Raw genomic sequence first — 21,514 nt, forward strand, 5'->3', positions numbered from 1 at the left:
GAGGGGAAACATAAAGCCAAAAAATGACTACAGAAAAGGCTGCAGGAAGGAGGGAAATCTATGCTGCTAAAGATAGTAAATAAAAGCAAAGCTGTGGAGTGCTTACTCGATAAACGCCCTTATAAGATAGGAAACGAGGATTTGAATCTAGGCGGTTTGAACTCTTTGAAAACTAAGTTGGATTTAAAATATCTTTCATATCTTATAGATCGGGAAAGCTTTCCACCCGAAGCACAGTCTGTGCTTATGAAAACAAAGGAAATTTTTGTTGGATTTTGGTATTTTACAGAGCAAAATATGCATATTTAAAAGTTAAAAAAACAAAAAACTATTTATTTATTTTTTCATCATTTATTTTAATTTATATATCAGCATTTTCACAAATTTAACTTTTTTGATTTGCTGAACAAAAGCTGTCACTGCTCTTTGTACTAATTGCTGTGTTGTCTTTCCGTCTCCTGTTATAATTGGATAAATCCAGTAAGTATCTTATACAATAGTGACTTCAGACTTTAAATAAAATAATCTGATATCAGCAGCACATGGACTTGGGATGTGTTTAAAACTTAACTGTATAATTGGGGTTCTAGCCACATTGCATAATCTGTTAGTTATTTGGCAAAATATTTAAACTATAACATTTTTTGCATTAACAAATTTATAGGCAATATAGGTAATAGTTATTATTAAAAACACATTTGTACGATTACCTTTTTTATCGTTTGTTCTGAAATAAAAATTTTAAAAATATATGCATGAGCGCGTGTGTGAATTCTGAAAAAACATGATATCAAAAACAGTGACCCCCCCCTATTCGCACAATCAAAAACAGGGTAACCCCCCTACTGATCCACCGACCCCCCCTAGGCCGAAGTAACTGACCAATACCTTAGAATGAAAACCATGACTCTTCAGCAGTATAATTTGCAAAGTGGGAATTTTCCTGGTCGGATGTGGACAGCCAAAATGCTAAGTAGATTTTCAGACATTGTTCGTTTTCGACATTATGAATTACACAATCCCGTTTTCATTATGAATTAATAATAGTTATAGCTTGAACGCTTTTTTAGCTTTATAATGTCAGTAATAAAATAGTTATTCGTAAACCCTTAGCGCTCACTTTTTCTCATAAAACATAAAGTGACCAATCGAAAAAAAAATTACGTATACATCAGAATTTGGTTGACGCACCGTATCTACTACGTGAGCAAAATGTCAGTATTTTGCATCGGCATTCGGCTAAAATGCTAAAATTTAGAAAGTGGTGTAATGAAAATTCTACCCTGAACAAAAATGCAAAACACTGCTTCTCCATTTCGTTCTTGGTTACATTATTTTTTTATTATAGCTCAACAAATTAATGTGAATAGTCGATTGGGCCAATTTAACCAAATTTGTAATTTTTATATGTCAAGTGCAAATGGATAAATACGATTATTCCTTATTATTATACATCTGTCACCGTAACGCCATAAGTTGTAGCGTGCAGTACTTTTGCGGTATTTTACGAGGTATTTTCATCATATCATATATATAAATATATGAAATATAAATTCCAAACATGGAATGATTATGCGCATAAGTGTCCTCTAATAATAAAAACAAACATGGCTGCCAAAAGAGTTTGACCGGACTTAACACAAAAAAGTTGCTGATTTTGTTCTATTTTGAATTTTGGCATTCCCACGGAAGGAAAAGATGTATAATAATAAGGTTAATACGAGAAAACTCCGAAGTATGCACTCAGACAGTACACTGCGCATCGGCCGATACTCCAGTCTTCGTTCATACTTTGAGGTATTCCAGAGGCGGATACAGGATTTGTGTCATTTTACATTACGTCGTGTATTTAAGGTCATATCATGGTGACATTGTAATTACACATATAAGGCATACGATAAAACCTTTGTGGACCAGATACAAGTTTTACTACCCTCGGCCGTACGGCTTACACATCCTTGCAAACTCGGGCGCATCTGCTGCACGACTTGGTAGCAAAAGATGCATCCAGTCTATAAATATTATAAACGCACAGCTTGGAGATAGATTCTGGCTTAAAAAATGTTAAACTGTTTTTCATATCAATTCAAAGGCTAAATAAGTGGCTAAATGCTTCATTGCACAACTGTTCCATGATACGACCTGACCAGCTTGACAAAAGTTTATTTAAGCTTTTTATACGAACAATAGATTGAATAACAGATTTTGTAATCATATTGTTCGATCAGTTTATTTTTAAAAACAAGAGGCCATCACGAAACAGAATTAACAATATTCACATAACATAACATTATGTGGTACACCCCCCCCCCCCCCACACACACAAATGAACTACATAAACATACATTATTTGTAAATTTTTATTACACTTATTTATTTAAAGTGCTGGTACAAGCTGAACAGACCAGACTTATATACAGGCTATACTAGCATGTGAGTTGTTAAGAGGTATCAACACAATCCAGCAATTAAGTTAAAAAATATATATATAAAAAGTATGATCAATACCAAAAATTAACTAGTACATATTACAAACAAATAAATATTGAACCAATCAGGCTGGTGATTTTTCAAAAAAACGAAAATAAAAAAAAGTTGATTGATGATTTACACTTATTTTATGTCACAGACTGCCATAAATATTACAATAACTTGTAAGAGTTATTCAAAATTGCCCCTTATTTTTTGGAATGTGCACTACAACTCGTTCCGCCAAAATTACAGACTTGTAGGAACTGAGGTGAATGTATTAATTCTATTAGAAGCACATTATATACATGTAATACCACTTAGTTTTCTATATAATAGGTCTATGAAGTATTAAAAGAAAATTACATTTTTTGTACACAGGGTCAATAAAATAAGACTTGTTTTAACCATATGAATCACCGGTCATTTACATAAACAAATGCAATACTAATAGAACAGATATGGTAGGAGTACTACATGTTCCCATTACTGTAAAATACTTTATTTTCACTTGGAATTAATTTTCGCAAAAAGTCTTTTCAGTGAAAATTAATTTCAGCTAAAATAAAGTATATCACAGTATATAAAATATACAGAAGAAGACATTAAGTTTTAACTGAAAGCTAGTCACAGAATTACATATAAATTTTAAATGGTCTTGGCATAACGCACATCACAGTTTCTCTCCTAATTTCACCTACACCAGCAACAAATTTGCCTCTAATACGTTGAACAGGCAAGAATGATGCTGAGCCAGTCAACTCAAAAAGATTTCTACACCAGACTTCAAACTGGTTCCCCATAGTAGTTTCTTTCTGGATGCTTTTGAAACCACCTTACTTTTGCAAAGAAAAAAGTCTGTGATTTCCTTTCAACAATGATTGACTGTGACAAATAATACTCCACAATACCAGGTCGATAAGTATTTCCAGAAGAATCAATTCTGCCTTCATCACCATGCCAACTAGCAATAATATAAGCAGATCTGCTATGTCTACACTTTTCTGAACCAAGAATCCCATGCATCAATCCACATTCCAATGTATTGTAGCACTTTACTGCTCCAGTGATACACTCTATTCACATTTTCCAATATTGTACAATAAGATTCTTTAAGGTAGTCGGTCATAGCGTCATCATAGTACTCTATGTGTGCTGCACCATTAGGGATATAGAATGAAGTACTTTCGCACCACTGAGACTGTGACATGACCACTTCACCTTGAGAAAGCATTACACATTGAAAGAACAATTGGCAGTCACTGAATGTTTCTTCAAACGACACCATTTTGTTCTTATTTGGTAATGTTTCTTGAAACTCATTATTGAACAACACTGGAAGAGACAAGTCCATAAGCATTTGTGAATTTGTGAACTTTCTCATAATCTGTATTTCTATTGATTTTTTGATTAGCATAGTGCCCAGATAAAACTCCATTAAGTCTCTCATATGGAAATGTCCAAAAGGCATAGATCGGTCCATAATCCAAAATGCAATCAGCAAGGTGACTGTGTAAATGCATGTTAGGTGTTACTGCACTTGATCCATAAATTCTTTCAAATTCCCTACAAAATCTCATTAAGTAACTGTGAGATTTACCAACATTTGCAATGGTGAGTACAGGTGTACACAAAAGATGACATGCCAATACAAATAGACGCCAGCATTCTAATTCAGGTTTAGGCAAAACACCTTTCAATGAAAACAAAGAGAAAAATATGATCCAGTTCTTCCACTGCTCTGCTGTAAACCCACCAAAATTGCTAGCAATTTTGTGTGGAATTCTCCCCATATCTGAGGGGGTCTTTGTGCTGTCTACTTTGTGTTGGATTATTTCTAATTGCTCTTTTGTAATCTTTGATTTGTCAACCCAAATTTTTTTTCATTAAGTGCTTGCCTGTTCCAAGAAATAAATTATGTAATGGATCAATGACATGAAATCGCACACAATCAAAATATGGTAATTCCAATAATATGGTATAACGCACACCATATTTGCTCTCAAGTTCAGTCCTACTTGATTTATTTCTTTTAGTTATTATTTCGTCAACCTGTTCCTGGTGCCTAACTTTGTTTCTGGCCTGACAAGGCTGAAAACCACCAAAATTGGGTTTTGAACCAAACTGGCCTGATGGAAATGTCTTTTCACATTTCGAACAACCTTGTTTTGCCATAAAGCTTAAAAAACCACACAGTTTCCTTGTAGCAGGTATATCTGATGATGTACACAAAAGAGCTACTTTGAATGTTTCTGCAATGAATCGTGAGCCATGGTGAGTTGTTGACAGTCCATCACTCCACAACACTTGTAACTCTTTCACTAGTGGTTCAAGGAAGGAGTTTACATTCAGTGAAGGCTCGCGTGGTCCAGGTATCACGCCAATAAGTATGGTGTTTTCCTTTTTGTATCTTTCGCCTCGTGGAAGATTCAAAATTATAGCATATACAGCACCTACAGAGAATGGTGTGTGCTTGAATGGCTGGAACCAATCTATATTGAGTTGGATAGCATAATTGTTCTTATTCATCAGGAAAGGTTCTTTATTTACATGTTGAAATTCTCGCCATATTCGTCCATCATAAACATCAGCAAGCATTCCAGTAGGCATTTTTCGCTGTCGCCACATCTCACACTTTACTGCAAAATCTTTCCTTTGCAGTAGATTCTTCAAAGAATCTGTTAAGGAAGTATAACAGTAAACCTTATGTGGATAATAGTGCATTTTGCCACCTTGCAAAATCACCTCCTTGAATAAACTTGCACCACATGACTGTCTGAATTTTTTTTGTGTGTGGTTGGGATACTCAACATGGGAACACAGTTTTCGTCGTTGCACCCCATTTCTGCATTCAAAGCAATCTGCATATATGACTGCATTTAGGACATACAATATATTTAGAAAACTTATCCGATAGAAGATTCATTTTTTTTTTTCAACAAGTACAATGTTCCAGGAAAGAGAGTTGACAGTGCACCTAACCATGGTGAAAACCGCCCACTCACACTGAAAAATGTTTTCAAAAACGTCAGCAATACAGTAATTCCATTGTCTGAGATGTTAAAAAAAGTCCAGAAATAACAGACAAAAATACATAACCAATTCAAAATAACTAGCATATATTTTTGATCAGCAAATGGAAGGTCCACCACTACTGGTGTTTCCTGGGCAGTTTTAGCTTCTTCCAAATCAATCATTATGTCTTCCTCAGTAATATTATCCCATATTTCAGTTCGGATAGAACCATCTAGTATTGGACTCATTTCATCAGTTTCGCCTTCAAGGTAGATTTTGTCTTCTTCAAGAAGTGCTGATGATATTTCAGTATCAGTGACTAATTTATCAGCATGATCATTGCTATCTGATACAAGAGTACAGTCATCGCCCAAATCTTCAACTTCTACTACACCAGACTGTATTGAATAGTCAGCATCATCTCTGAAGACTTCATTCTTACAAGCCCACTGATCATTCAAGCTATTGTAGTACATTCCACGATGCCTTTTGAAAGTTTTCCATGTTACTGTATCATCACAATGAGGGCAATACTTTCGTTTCTTCACCATTGCACTGCAAAATAATAATAAACAATATACTTGTATTACAACAATGAATTGTCCACCAAAATATTGCTACATGTATCTAATTGGCTAACTACAAGATGGAGACAAAGACAATGATAGGGACAAGTATTTGTCCCTTCATCTGATGAAACAGAATTTTTAATAGCAAGCCATGCTTGACACAGTCCCTGTTATCAAATTTAAGACATATAGTTTTGTTTATAGTAATATACTTAGAACATAAACATGTCAGAAATATGGATACAGAAGATGATGCTTGATTATGGTGATTTTTTTAACATTAAAATGAATCTGATCGTCAAATGAGTACTTGTAAATATTGAGAAATATTGGTCTGGAAGAGCATTAATTAAAACAAAATGGCCACCAGTCAGCCATTTTAAATTGGATCTGAAAACTAAAATGATGTGCATCAAGGTCCCATAGTATACAAAATATGTAGCAAGTTTGAACAAAATCCATCCATAAACACCAAAATTAAGTTCTGGAATGCCAAAAATGCCTCAGTTACAAGTAGTTGGACGGGCTTCAAAAATTTTATTGTGTTTTGCCAACAGTTTTGAAGTAAAAGAAGTAATGTTTCATTGCATCGTTTACTGGAATCATTTACAATAACAAGTTTTTTGCCTACAATTTAGCGTGGTTGTCAAACCATTGATTAAGCCATCATTATTATTATGTATGCTGATTTAATAGCGATAATTGTGGATGAACACATTCCAATGGATTGTTAAACGTGTACTGTAAATGTGAATTATTCATTGGTTATTTTTAATAACAATTTTTTTTTACATTGTTGGAAATATTTTCACTGGCGGAGTACTGTTAAATACTTTATTTTTGCTTGGAATTAATTTTCACTATTTGCGCTGAAGGAATGATTCAGTGAAAATAAAATTCAACAGATATACCTTTTTTTCTATATTTTACATTCAACTCATCAGAAATCAGTGAAAATAAATTGCATACATAACACCCGAAAATATCATTTCAGCAAAATTTAATTCCAGCTAAAATAAAGTATTTTACATAATACATAATACTGATGAAAAGATGAGTATCTCGAGAATGAAATATTATATAGAAGAATATTGCATTCTCCTACATTTGTGGAACTCTAGGGAGCAGTATGTTGTTTGGCTTGACTTTCCCTTTATATGTCAGGGAAAATAAATGGTTTTGCAGTATTGTGAAATACTTTATTTTTATTTAGAATTAATTTTCGCTGTTTTTGCTGAAAATTCAGTGAAAATAAAATCCAGCGAATAAACTCGCCAATAACCAGTGAAAACAAATTCCATACAAACATGAAAAAGGTCTTTTCAGCGAAAATTTATTCCTAAAGTATTTTATATAGTATATTGGGATCTGACCTGTTTATTTAATTTTTAGTGGTCTCAAAATGACAATGATCACCATGGGACATTTCTAATTATTTGCCTATTATTTTAGATATAAAAACAGTAAATTTAACAGAAAATACTGAACATCTGAAGTGACTATTATAATTATATATGGCAAGCCAGATAGGCCAAAAACATTTTTTTTTATCATATACATTTTTTTTTAAATTTCCTATTTTTTTTTTATTTTCTATGATTTTTGTAAATTTTCTATGATTTTTTTTTTTTTATTTTCTTGAAAAAAATTACTGTTTTTTTTATTTTTTACGATTTTTTTTTATTTTCACTTCTCCCCTAAATATTTTCTGTTTTTTTTTTTTTTTGGCCTTTTTTTCTCTCTCTCTTTTTCCCTTTTTAAGCGATTGCGTGAGGGCGTTGTTCACGTGCTGTTGAAAAAGACTTGAACTGTTGAACTCTCATCTTTAAAATCATTAGTCCAGGTAATTTCTATCACCAATATTCAATGTCTCTATGCATGTGTGTTCTTCTTGTAAACCTTGGTCGAGACTAGCCCTACGTTTCGCGCTGTGTTGATCCGATGAAAGTAATTGATAATGCCCTTATCGGGGCCCCTACACGGGTGTGGTCAATATAAAACCCGACCCATTTCCACATCGGCATTATCCCCACCCCACGCTACTCCTACACAGATAACCTGGGTGATGTGCTAGTTTGGAGAACATTAACTGGTATTGTTAATTTCAATACTGGGTATGTGATAATGCTTTCGATTACTATCAAGTATGGTTCCAAGAACTGTTACTTGTATTTCAATGTATCACATGAACTGGTTTGTGTATTGGGGAGCAGGGGATGAAAGTTATACTACTTGTGATAATACCTACAACTTTTTTTTTACTTTTAGTGTCACTTTTACCTTGCCCGTATCATCAAAGATGGAAAGATATATTAAAGGAAAAATGTGTTGTTGTCGTTGTTAATAATTGTTATTGTGTGCACAGTAACTTTACTAATTCTATACCAAACTTTATCAAACACCTTATTCATCAGTATAAAGTTTTCCCGTAGTATGAACGACAGATGTCCTGTATCATGCAAAAATTGAGAAAATCTGATAAAATATTTTGACTTTCTACTTGACTGATCACTGGTGATATACATTCAAAGGTCACTGATCTCAGTGGAAATATGCATTGTTGTATGTGTGTAATGAAACAAATCATTTATCTTGTATTAATATCCTTGGTAATGTATCTCCCAAATCCCATGGGAATACTAGACTGGGTTTCAATACCAACTCATGGAGAGAGTTTTTGCAAAGTCTGATACACATTTGCAAACCTACCAATAAAATCTTTACGGAAAACAAGATGTCAAGCTAATAGAAAATCTGTTTAGTCCAAAGTTATCAAATCAAAAACAATACATAATAAAAAATACATAAGCAAAACGTTGCATCCACATTTTAAAAAGAAAATTATACTAAAATATATGTATTCTGTATTTGACAAACAGTCCATTCGACAAATGAAAATCAAAATTCACAGGAATTTGTTTCAGCTATTAGAACAGAATGATAGAGCTTAAATTTATAATACAAATTTAAAAAAAGCACTTCAAAAACAAAGATTGCAGTGTTTAAAGATTCTTAGGAGGCAACAGTACTGTTGACTTCTCTCTCCACTGGACACCAACTATTTAAGTTGATTTGCATACAAAGCAGAGCTTGCAACATGATAGCTATTGATAGAGGGCGTTGTTTTACGTTTCAAATAATACAATAGTCACACAATGAATATAATAACGCAGTTCATATTTGTCTCAGTGAATCATTAATTTTTGACAGACACCTGTACAAAATAATTGGACAAAAGCCAGCTAAGATTTTCTGTTATCTTGCATGTTTTATGAATCTATTCACGTCTAAATGCTGCATTATTTTTCTGAGATGAGGCATTTGTTTTTTATACTAAAATATCTGAATTACTTTGAATAAAGCTGGAAATTATGTCCCTTAAAATAATTAAACAAATTAGGCACCAATGTTTTTGTAAGATATTTACATCAATCAAGGACATTCGATAGAGTACTTTCCCACTGTTTTTTCAACCCCAAAACTTGTTTGTATTCAAAATTAATTATGACAATGCATATTTATATTGAAACAAACTATGATAAAGGGAATAATATTATATAACAAAGGGCAAGTTTACCAGAGTATAAAAATAATTTTGTGCCTGATGTATGATTATAAATTGGTTTTATACTGTCAATGTGATGGTTCCACTGAATAATATGTTTCATTTATTGTATGTACAGGACACAAATATTGCCACAACTGTGGTGAAGGATTAATTAGTAACAGCAAATTCTGTTCTGGGTGTGGCACTAAGGCCTCAACAGGTATGTGATATTCACCTTGATATATCTCAAGTTATCATCAAGTTTATTTATCGTTGAACTTTGCTGATGTCATCCCTATACATCTTGTTTTATTTTCAGTCACTATGCTTTGGCCTAAATTTTTTTAGCCATAAAATGACATATAATTCATACATTGACATCAAAGACATCCAGGAAGAAAAATAATGTCAAAAACATAACTGTGTGAGTTATGCTTGCAGGCCATAAACAAATCAACTTGTTAAAAAATGAGCTGGTATTTGATAAGCTCGTGACTATTCAGGACATATCAACAAAACTAAAAATTTTTTTCTAACAATTTATTATTGGATGTTGACAAGACTTAATATAAGGATATAAGTAAGAACCATATTTGTTAAGGTATGGTTAATCAGATTGTATGCCTATCTTGCACTGATGTACATCACTTGTATACATCATGTACATCACTGGTATTCATCACTTGTATACATCATGTACATCACTGGTATTCATCACTTGTATACATCATGTACATCACTGGTATTCATCACTTGTATACATCATGTACATCACTGGTATTCATCACTTCTATACATCATGTACATCACTGGTATTCATCACTTGTATACATCATGTACATCACTGGTATTCATCACTTGTATACATCATGTACATCAGTGGTATACATCACTTGTATACATCATGTACATCACTGGTATTCATCACTTGTATACATCATGTACATCACTGGTATACATCACTTGTATACATCATGTACATCACTGGTATACATCACTTGTATACATCACTTGTATACATCATGTACATCACTGGTATTCATCACTTGTATACATCATGTACATCAGTGGTATACATCACTTGTATACATCATGTACATCACTGGTATACATCACTTGTATACATCATGTACATCACTGGTATACATCACTTGTATACATCATGTACATCACTGGTATACATCACTTGTATACATCACTTGTATACATCATGTACATCAATGATTACGCACGTAAGTGTCCTCTAATATTAAAAACAGACATGGCTGCCACCAGGGTTTGGTCGGAATCCACACAAATAAGTTTGCTGATTCTGTTCTAAATGTTTTGGACTTCGGCATTCCCATGATGTATCCTTGGGAGGAAAAGTATGCACTCAGACAGTACGCCATCGCATTGGACGCTGCGCATAATGTTTTCCTCACTGGCTCCCAAAAACACTAGTTTTATTTATGACAACCCTGCATGGTTTCCGCCAGAAGTAATGGATTTAATTTTCCTACAATAACCTGGACCTAGCTTATACCTAGACATGTGTGTCTCAGGCGCCCATTGTAAACGTAATGGCTCGTCTGTCTCAGTTTGCTCACGGACGACTAAAAGTCCACCCTGCCACTGTGGCATTTTGAGTGAGATGTTCTCAACCACACCATGCAAACACAACAAAAGAATTTTGAGTAAATTAAACATACATGTACACATGCTACTCCATTCGCTACATATACACCTGTACACTAATTTGCAAGACTAATTGCAGGGCTGCTTTTCATGTGATGAATATGTAATTTTATTCTGATGTTCACTAGGTATAAGTCATGGATATTAGCCAGAAAATCAGGACAAGCTTTACAAAACATTGATGAGCAAGATGTACAATACAATGTAGCTGAATTGAAATTATTGGCAAAAACACAATTGTATGTAATAGTTGAACCAGGTAAGTCAATGTTTTAGATACATCTTTACAGACATGAAAACGAAACTGCGACAATTCAATAGAAAACAAAAACATTATAATGTCACTAATACAAGTGAATAATCAGCTGGCATGGCCGCAAGGAAAAAAATGATGAGGAACAGACAGTGTACAAAGTAAACAGAACAAAGAGAATGGACTACAATAACCACACACAACTACTGTAAAATCTGTATTAGAAGCAGCAGCTACTATTAAAATGATATAATGAAATGGAAGGGATGCGGCTTCTATTAGAGCATCTACACATATTTTGGTTCTTAGTTGTTTAAAAAAAGAATGCGTGCAACTTCTATTAGAAATGCGACTTTTAATACAGATTTTACGATATTATTGAATCATTCCTCCAACTAAGCAGTCTAGTGCGTTGTTACAGACTCAGTTGTCCATGTGTCTATTCACAAAGACCTATACTATTCATGGCCATTATTTTATCACAACAAGAAACTGATGGGTCATTTAAAAAGGCCCAGTTGTTGGAAGGAAACTTTTTGCATAAAATACAAAACAAGCCCAGAACAATTTAAAGTGCCTGTGCAATGCCCAACCATACGTTTCCCATTTTATATCTGTGTCCCACTGAAATGGACAGTTGTTGCATTCACCCATTTCAACAGAATATCAATTCATTTCCACGCGACTGTCTTTTATTTGGTAACTGTGAATTGTGTTTGTTTTTTTAAATTTTTTCTCTATTTAATTGATTCTATAGTTAAATGTTCAGAATGTCAAAATATGCTCTCTCTTATTTAAATTTTGAACATGTTTTTTTTTTACCCACATCATCAATAAAATAAAACAGTGCACCAGTAAAATGCCTAGTAACCTGCTAAATAACGAGACATCTTAGGTGTCAAATTCAACTTTGACAAACTCGGCGATGATCGTAGAGTTCCATGGAAATAGAAGTCAACACTTCAACTGACTACCATACAAGTAATTGTGCAGTTCTGACCAATACCGTGGTAGTTCTTTCTAACTTCTTACCAACTCAAATGTTGTCCAGTACCGGGGTCCAGCTACGCCAGAAAGGGCATATTTCGCATCTAACTCAACCCTATGCGACAAACTACACGTATTGGCAATGCAAGCTGCCCAGCAAGTTTGCCTTCTGACGTCACAAGGGGATCTTGTGTTTGGAAATAAGAAGCTAATGAGGAGCCTCATTTTAAAATACATCTAAATTAATAATATTGATGTACCAATGATTTTTGACCAGAAAATAGCAGCCATTTCACAGGCACTTTAAATATATAGAGTCAATTGTGACACAGCTAACAGTAACAATAATGACTCATTATCTTGACAGGGTTGAAATTACGATTTGTCCCAGGCAAGCATATTTTAGCTTGGACAGGTAAATGTGCAAATTGCCTGTCCCTGTGGACAGGTGAATAAAGTTTCACTAACTGACCAAATGTCAGCAAAATTGCTTCAGAGTTTGTAAAACTTATGAAAAGATATTGAGCCAAGATTTAAAATTGTACTTAATGTGTTAGGACAGTCACTTTCATTATTGAACAAATGCAATGTACAAGTAACTATAATTTTAAATTTCAACCCCTCCTATTTGTACATGTATGTATGCAGTCTTAATAATGGTGGTTCTCTTGACCCTCGGCTTGAGTATATTAGTCCCCGTTCATTATAGGACCTTGATGCACATCATTTTGTTTTACGATCTGATTCAAGATGGCCATTTTTGTGCTAAAAATCATGAAAATCAAGCATTTCTCGGCTGTGTTTGTTCAAACTTGGTATATATATATACATTAAACATTATGGGACCTTGATGCAAATAGTTTGTTTTTCAGATTAGATTCAAAATGGCCGACTGGTGGCCATTTTGATTTAATGAATGTGGTTCTCGTGCTATATGTCTGACTTGTTTTGACTGATTATGTTCAAATTTTTAATATTCATTATACATCATATCATAGATATACGGATATATTGGTTTGACGATCATTTTCAAAGTGGCCAAATGGTGGCTATTTTTGTGCTAAAAAAATCATCAAATATCAAGCATTTCTGGCATTTATGGATGGATTTTGTTCAAACTTATAACATACATTAGACATTACAGGTTCCTGATGTATGTCATTTTATTTTTCAAAATGGCTGACTGGCAGCCATTTTGTTTTAATGATTGGGCTTCTGGAGCCATATCTTTTAAATGCTTTGACTGATTATAATCAAGTTTTATATATTCGTCATACATCAGGTTTTATATATATATATACATGTATTTAAAATGGCTGATTTTGAATGCTGTTCCAGAGCAATATCTCTCAATATGGACAAGTACTTAATTGACGATCAGATACAAATGTCAATCATTTTAATGTTAAAAAATCATATTCCTGACATGGTTATATTCCAGCTATATTACTATGAACAAAACTATATATCTTAAATTTGATAACTAACGGGGACTGTGCCATGCATGGCTTGTTATTTCAGTCTCATTATCCTTACTTATACTTTTTTTATAAAACTGCAGGTGCTAGTGACGAGGAGGAGGAAGAAGAGTTTGCAGCACAAACGTCCATAATAGTTGAAATATCTGACAAAGAGTCATCTGATGATAGTGACTTTGTTGTAGAATACAGTAAGCATTATAACAAAAACTTCATTCTGAGTAAATGAAGCACCACAGTCTCTGGGCTACACATGTACTGTGATCATCAAAAGGAGAATGATGTGTAATTTCCCACAATTATAATCTATTAGTAATGTATGGGATTTCATAAATTGTAGAGGTTTATATGTTCAAAATGATACATATTTTAAGGATTCTGAATAAGTTTAAATCAAATAGACATGTGCTTCTCATTGAGCAAATATGGTATACATCTTATTAATCCCTGTTGGACGAAGTTTGAAATGGAGACATGTTTTGCAACTAACGTACACCAGATTCTAAAAATAAGATATTTCAAGGTAATACCGTATTTGGAGGCTGAAACATTATACTTAGACAATTTAAGATGTGTGGCATCCACTGGCATGCATTAGCTGATTTCATTCAAACTTGGTATTGAGGTTAATTGTGTTGGGTTACTGAAGCACATCTGATCCAACATTGTGACCATTTGTACCTGTTTTCCATGCAGTGATGTAAGACATAATAGTGTGATATATCTTGGGATCAGATTCATTGTGTATGTTAGTTTCTCAACTAATATTTGAATGAAATGCATTTGCAATCATCAACCACTATAGTCAAAAGTTGTGGTCATAACACTGCACCACATTCAATTGCATAATAATAATTGCAAAGTAAAGGGATGTATGCTTGAAGTTTTTCTAGCCATGTAATATGTATTTTTGCAGAACCCAGAGCAAGTACTCATCAGAATAAACGTCAAAGCTCATCAAGGACACCTGTTAAGAAACAATCAGAAGGTAAACAGCTGTACCAATTAAGTTATACTGATGTTTTAGCAGTTATCCCTTTCGTGCCAAATGTATAATAGACATTGATACATATACTGTATTAATTATTTCATAATACAATTTTGGAGTTATGTGGGTGAATATAAGCTTGTCACATGAAATGTATGGTATATAATTTAGATCTTTTTAGTCTCGCTGTCATCGAAAATGACCAAGCGGAGCTCATGGGTTGACCAAACCTGTCATCATTTGTATGTCATATGTCGTCCGTCAACTTTTTTTTTTCAAATGACTTCTGCTCCAAAACCGTCAGCTGGATTGCATTGCTATTCATGCCACACCTACATGTACCTGGGATGGTCCTCTATCAGATTTATTCGTTTCATGACATTGCATGGGAATATTTTTGTCATTTATGGTTAAAAATGATTTTTCCACAACGGCTTGTAAGATTGCTTTGAAATTTGACATGAATATTGTTGACGCGGATTACACATTGATTATTTTCATGGCACCATATGCAAGTGTCTATTTTTAGTTCATTTTTTCCCTTATTTTTGCACATTTTTTCTGATTCATATAGTCGACACATGGGCTGGTCCTCTCCCAAGTTTGTTTGTTTGTTTGGTGAAAATATCTCCATTTTTGTGGAAGTTATGATTTTTTTTTGTGGATTTTTTGTTTTTTTTTCACTTTTCCATACATTATATATGGGCTATGTTTAATGCATGGACTCTAGTAGACAACTATATCAGTTGGAAGCTAGGCTTTCTCAGTACACATTGTCTTGGAAATTACTGTCATTGCCATATTGTTCCGAACACCAAAACAGCAACATTGCCAGCTAAGTTGCTGACTGCTTTGATACTTGGTGTTTATGACACCACACAAACAATGTAAATGATAAAACGTAATTTATTTTGGCAAAAAGAGGGGCACGCTGTGGGACACCTCCGTACTTAGCCCGCACAAACGGAAAGCAAGAACTTAGTCCCACAGCAGGCCCCTAAAACAGAATCGTAATAAAAGATTGCTAGCTACTTAAAGCAAATGAAAATTGCACTAAAATAAATGACCTAAGAAAAGAACTAAGAAAATACAAAGCATAAAAAATCTGCAAAATGCCAATTGGTTGATAAAATGTACTGGTATTAGTCGTTAGCGGATGAAATGAAGGTAGGAAACTACCAGTTGTTAATGTAGAGACTGCGGAGGCTGTCACTACGTGAAGTTACCGTGTTATTGGTAAATGCTGCGGAAGCTGCAAATTACCGGTAGAGACAGCGGAGGCTGTAACTACGCTAGTGATGGAGGCAGCGGATGCTACCCCAGTAATGGTAGAGACAGCGGGAGCTGAAACTACGAGCATGGTAGGTTAATGCAGGTTATAACTGTAAATAATACCCAGTAAATAGCATCTCCCCATCTTGGGGGGAAATGAGTAAATGAAAGTGAAACGAAGCCCCCCTGGAGGTGAATGGGGCTGGTGGTGGGTCAGAGAAGGTCGAGATGCACGACTTGACTAAAACAAAGAGGCAAGCGAAACTGACCTTGTTCAAAGCACGCGCGATTATGCAAATGTGCTGCATCATAAATACAGCTTAATGTAAACATTAATCTCCCATTTATGACACCACACAAACAATGTAAATGATAAAACGTAATTTATTTTGGCAAAAAGAGGGGCACGCTGTGGGACACCTCCGTACTTAGCCCGCACAAACGGAAAGCAAGAACTTAGTCCCACAGCAGGCCCCTAAAACAGAATCGTAATAAAAGATTGCTAGCTACTTAAAGCAAATGAAAATTGCACTAAAATAAATGACCTAAGAAAAGAACTAAGAAAATACAAAGCATAAAAAATCTGCAAAATGCCAATTGGTTGATAAAATGTACTGGTATTAGTCGTTAGCGGATGAAATGAAGGTAGGAAACTACCAGTTGTTAATGTAGAGACTGCGGAGGCTGTCACTACGTGAAGTTACCGTGTTATTGGTAAATGCTGCGGAAGCTGCAAATTACCGGTAGAGACAGCGGAGGCTGTAACTACGCTAGTGATGGAGGCAGCGGATGCTACCCCAGTAATGGTAGAGACAGCGGGAGCTGAAACTACGAGCATGGTAGGTTAATGCAGGTTATAACTGTAAATAATACCCAGTAAATAGCATCTCCCCATCTTGGGGGGAAATGAGTAAATGAAAGTGAAACGAAGCCCCCAAAATGCTGCAATGATAAATAAATTGCAGCAATGACCCCCAAGATAAATATAAAAAAAAAAAAAAAAAGCAATGTGCACTTAATTAAAAACTCTGAATTAAAGAGGCATGTGCAGAACTCAAGGTAACCTCAGAGGTATGTATATACCTGTAGTAAGTATCTGAATTCCAGCGCCCAAGTGTTTTGATCATGTGATCAGGAATACCAGCTGTAGCCGCTGAGGTAGCCGCCCCGATGCGGAAAGAGTGACCAGAGTACCTGCTTGAATCAATCCCTAAAACACTCAAAATTCTATGCAGGTAAGTTAGGAAGGTTGACCGAGTCAGTGGGCGATTATCTTTACTCACAAACAAAGGGTCCCCGAACGTTGGTTTTGGCACCATCGCCTGTCTTAAAGACAAGTACTGAAGGATGGTAGCCACAGGGCACATACGGTGGTTTTGGAAAAATTTGATTAAAACACCTTTACGAAAAGGATCAGTCTTGGATGATTTGAGTCTCAGAAAAGCCTGGGTGTCACCCTCAAAACTGATGTCCTCAATGCATAAATGAGCAGACCTGTCAAAACGATTGGAATTAATGGTGAACTCCCCACACCGGAGGAAGCCAAAGAAAGCCAGCAAAATAACAGACTGCATGAGGACATCAGTAAAAGGATCAAATACATCAGCTTTTAAAGTAGAATACATGAGGAAAATAAGATCCGCTGTAAAGGGAAGACGAATTCTCCGACTCTGTCCTTGTAAACGTTTGATGGCCCTAAGCAATAGATTTACCCGTAACAGTCCTTTGCTGTGTTGCCAAGGATGTGGCTGTCCCATTTCAATGTACCTAAAGCGTATCCCAGCGAGATAAAGTCTAATTGTAGACTCACTTAATTGTAAATGTTTGAAACAATGAGTTATAAAAAGTACAAGTAACTCTTCAGAAATTGCTGGCAAGTTAACAGCTGAACATGAGATCTGGTGCATGTTAACAAAATTAACAAAAAGAGCCAAACCAGATCTATATGCTTGTCTAGTGTTTGGTGATACAACAGAATTCCACAAGCAGTGCATTTCTTGTTCTAAATAAGAGTCACTTTGCAATATGGTGGACACAGTGATTTGTTCTTTTGAGCCTTGGGTGCCAGACTCCGGAACTTCTGGAAATGAAATCGAGATAAGGCATCAGCGATTGTATTCTCTGTACCTGGGAGAAACTGAGCTGTGACAATAAAATTGTGCTGCATAGATGTTAGAGTGAGACGCCTCATTAAAGAATTAATAGCGTGACAACGTGAAGATGCTCTGCCTTTGCGAATTATCTGAACAGTGGCCTGATTGTCACAATTAAATTGAATTCTCTGTTGAGACCATTGTGGCCCCCATAACATTGCAGCAATGACTATGGGGTATAGTTCTAGAAGGGCCATAGATAAGTCATCACGGTGATCGATCTTCAATTCTATAGGCCAGGCTTCACTAAACCAACGTCCTTGAAAATAGCCACCAAACCCGATTGTTGATGAAGCATCTGTGAAAATTTGCAAGTCAGATGCATTAACCACTTCACTGTTGAGAAATAAATGGAAACCATTCCAGGATTCTAGAAAAATTTTCCACATAGATAGTTCCAAACGACAGGCATGATTAAGCGAGACATGGTGATGTAATTTTGACACTGAAGTACTCAATTTCAATAAATGAGAAACGAATGATCTTCCCGGTACTACAACCCTGGCCGCAAAGTTGAGATGCCCAAGAAGGGATAGCAATTCCTGTTTTGTAATTGATTTCTTAACGGTAAACTCTGATATAATGGTTGTAATTCTTTCTTTCTTGTTAGTTGGTAGAAATGCCTGCAAATCTCTGGAGTTGAGCATAATACCCAGGTACTCAAGTTCTTGTGTAGGCCCCAGGGTTTTATGCGCTGCCAAAGGTATGTTCAGTGATTTAAATAACATGGTCATCACTGACATTGAGCGTAAGGCTGTTTCTTCAAACTGATCAATAGTCAGAAAATCATCCAACAGGTGGAGAATAAATTTCACATCAAATTTGTATTCCGCTATCCAGCAGATAGCTTGTGAAAGCTTGTCGAAAATTTTTGGGCTTGATCTAGACCCAAAAACCAGTCTCGCAAAGAAATAGTACCTGCCATCCCATTTAATACCATGCAGGTGCCAAATGGATGGGTGTAAGGGTATTTGCTTAAATGCATCCGTGATATCGAATTTATTCATGTGAGCACCGGCACCCAAACGTTTTAGTTCCTCAAATGCATCGTCAATTCGAATGTATGACATGGAAAATGTCTCTTTATCAATTAGCTCGTTTAGGCTAGGAACACCTGGTTTTTCATGAGGTGCCGATAAGTCCACGATCAGACGTAATTTCTTTGAATATTTACTCTGTGTGATGCCTAAAGGGTTCACTCTGAAAACTGGGAACGGTGGATGTTCAAAGGGGCCAATGATGTATCCTTTGTCTAATTCCGTCTGAAGTAAGCGAGTAACGGCATCCGGATTTCTTCTAGCTGACAAGTTGTTAACACATTCAAATGAAACAGTGGGGGCATTAACTATGCCAGTCATAAAACCTTGCTTAAGTCCAGTACACAATTCTTCAACAAAGTTTTGATTAGGATGATTTGAAAGATACGCCTGTAATTTGTCCACATCAATTGGTGTACCAGCAGAGCTTGGCAGTCACTGTGGGGTAGCAGATTTATTTCCTTTACTGGAGTTTTGTGATTTTGAACAGTTGTATAAAGGATGGTTGGCTTTGCAAGAAGTGCATAAATGCAGAAAGGGGCATGGATTTCTAGAACAGCCTTTAATACTATCAAAGTTATAGTTGTTGCATACTTCCTTGCCATTCCAAAACACCTTAGGGCGCCCCCGGATGTCACTGCTTGCGTTACCGCGCTGTTGATAAGTTGATTGTGTAAACTGCCTGCGTGGACAAAAATCTGTCATATGCAAGGTACTACTACAAACAAAACAGGCATTGGACTTGCGTCCGGCCGTCAAACGCATGAAAATATCGGTATCCCTTACAGACCAATCTATTTTAATGTTCTTTTGTAAGAGCCATGCTGCTGCCCGAGTGGTAAATTCGACATGATATTCATAAAAAACATTGCCACCAAAGCTAACTGCAATGTCCGTGACGTCCGCCTGGTAACAGTCTAATTCCTCGCGGCGGTGTGGAAAGGCCTCGCAAACAATAGACTTATAACGGTCAAACGCCACTAAAAATTCATTTAGGGTTAAACTCTTGTTAAGTCGGGGATCGGCATTTCCTTTGAGCTTAATTTCATTACCGACGGAATCGACGAGGGAGCGACCTTCAATTGTTTCATGGGCTGGGATCAATAAGGCCGCTAAGTTTGTATATTTACCTTGTATAATGTTGCTTTTTAAGGCGTCATTAACAGCAACGATTTTTGGCAAATCGTGCGACGCCACACCAAATCTTCTCCTAGTTGGTGGTGAATTCCGTATTTCCTGGGTCCCGAGACCAGTATTCGGAAGGCTGAGTATGCTGTCCTGTTCTCGCGACATATGGTGTGTTGTTGAAGGGCCGGCCATGTTGGTTGAACTTCGAATGCCATCAGCCAATGAATGACGTAATTCATTAATAGTTTGCCTCAAATCTCGAACTTCTTGATGTAGATCAGTTGAATGTTCGTCAATATTTCTGCCACTAGTAACCACTTCGTGTTCTGGCGGTGACGAACTGAAGTCGGGGTTGATTGTAGAATTACCGGCAGTTGCGTCGTCATTACTGGCCGCATTCTCTTGCCTGTTAAGTTTGTATATGTTAATTGCCTCTTTCTTGCTCAGAGATGACGGCAAAACAATGCCAATTTCCTGTAATCTCCGACGGACTTCCACTGCCGACCAGTTCGCTGGGTTAGACATATCCAAACTCCTAGAACGTGGTGCAGCCCGATTTCCCGAGTCAGATAAGTTGTCTACTCCGGAAACTGTGGCCATCGATGAACTCGCCCATCCGCGTCCTCTTGTTGTTCTGCATCCTTGCAAACTTCCTCGAGTACTCGTATTATTCGCAGAATTTCTACTTCTTCTAGGCAGAACTTCAACTTCAGCGTCTGGCGCAGTAACGACAGCACGGCGTTTACGGCCTCTGTGACTGGTTGTTTGATTTCTTTCCATAATGAAGGGTTGAATTTGTTGGTTATAATCAGAGAAGGTCGAGATGCACGACTTGACTAAAACAAAGAGGCAAGCGAAACTGACCTTGTTCAAAGCACGCGCGATTATGCAAATGTGCTGCATCATAAATACAGCTTAATGTAAACATTAATCTCCCATAA

At 35.8% G+C, this 21,514-nt stretch overlaps 2 protein-coding genes across 2 annotated transcripts; both read right to left on the bottom strand.

Annotated features, from left to right (window-relative positions):
* Positions 1-2,342: 2,342 nt before the first annotated feature.
* Positions 2,343-20,596, bottom strand: LOC144347287 (uncharacterized). The gene is made up of 2 exons (XM_085496222.1): positions 20,576-20,596; positions 2,343-6,039 (listed from the first exon to the last, which is right to left on the bottom strand). Exon 2 carries the CDS (start codon positions 6,033-6,035, stop codon positions 5,376-5,378), a length of 660 nt encoding a protein of 219 aa, XP_085352348.1. The 5' UTR covers positions 6,036-6,039; positions 20,576-20,596; the 3' UTR covers positions 2,343-5,375.
* On the bottom strand, positions 4,336-5,193 carry LOC146728601 (uncharacterized). Its single transcript, XM_085496232.1, has one exon. It carries the CDS (start codon positions 5,191-5,193, stop codon positions 4,336-4,338), a length of 858 nt encoding a protein of 285 aa, XP_085352358.1.
* Positions 20,597-21,514: the final 918 nt, after the last annotated feature.

Source organism: Saccoglossus kowalevskii (assembly GCF_978046115.1).
Source record: "Saccoglossus kowalevskii chromosome 4 unlocalized genomic scaffold, keSacKowa6.1 SUPER_4_unloc_1, whole genome shotgun sequence".
Taxonomy (NCBI): Eukaryota; Metazoa; Hemichordata; class Enteropneusta; family Harrimaniidae; genus Saccoglossus; species Saccoglossus kowalevskii.

Bases quoted from the DNA above. Each gene is read 5' to 3' on its own strand.
- LOC144347287 (XM_085496222.1), bottom strand. From the start codon at position 6,035: ATGGTGAAGAAACGAAAGTATTGCCCTCATTGTGATGATACAGTAACA.
- LOC146728601 (XM_085496232.1), bottom strand. From the start codon at position 5,193: ATGCACTATTATCCACATAAGGTTTACTGTTATACTTCCTTAACAGAT.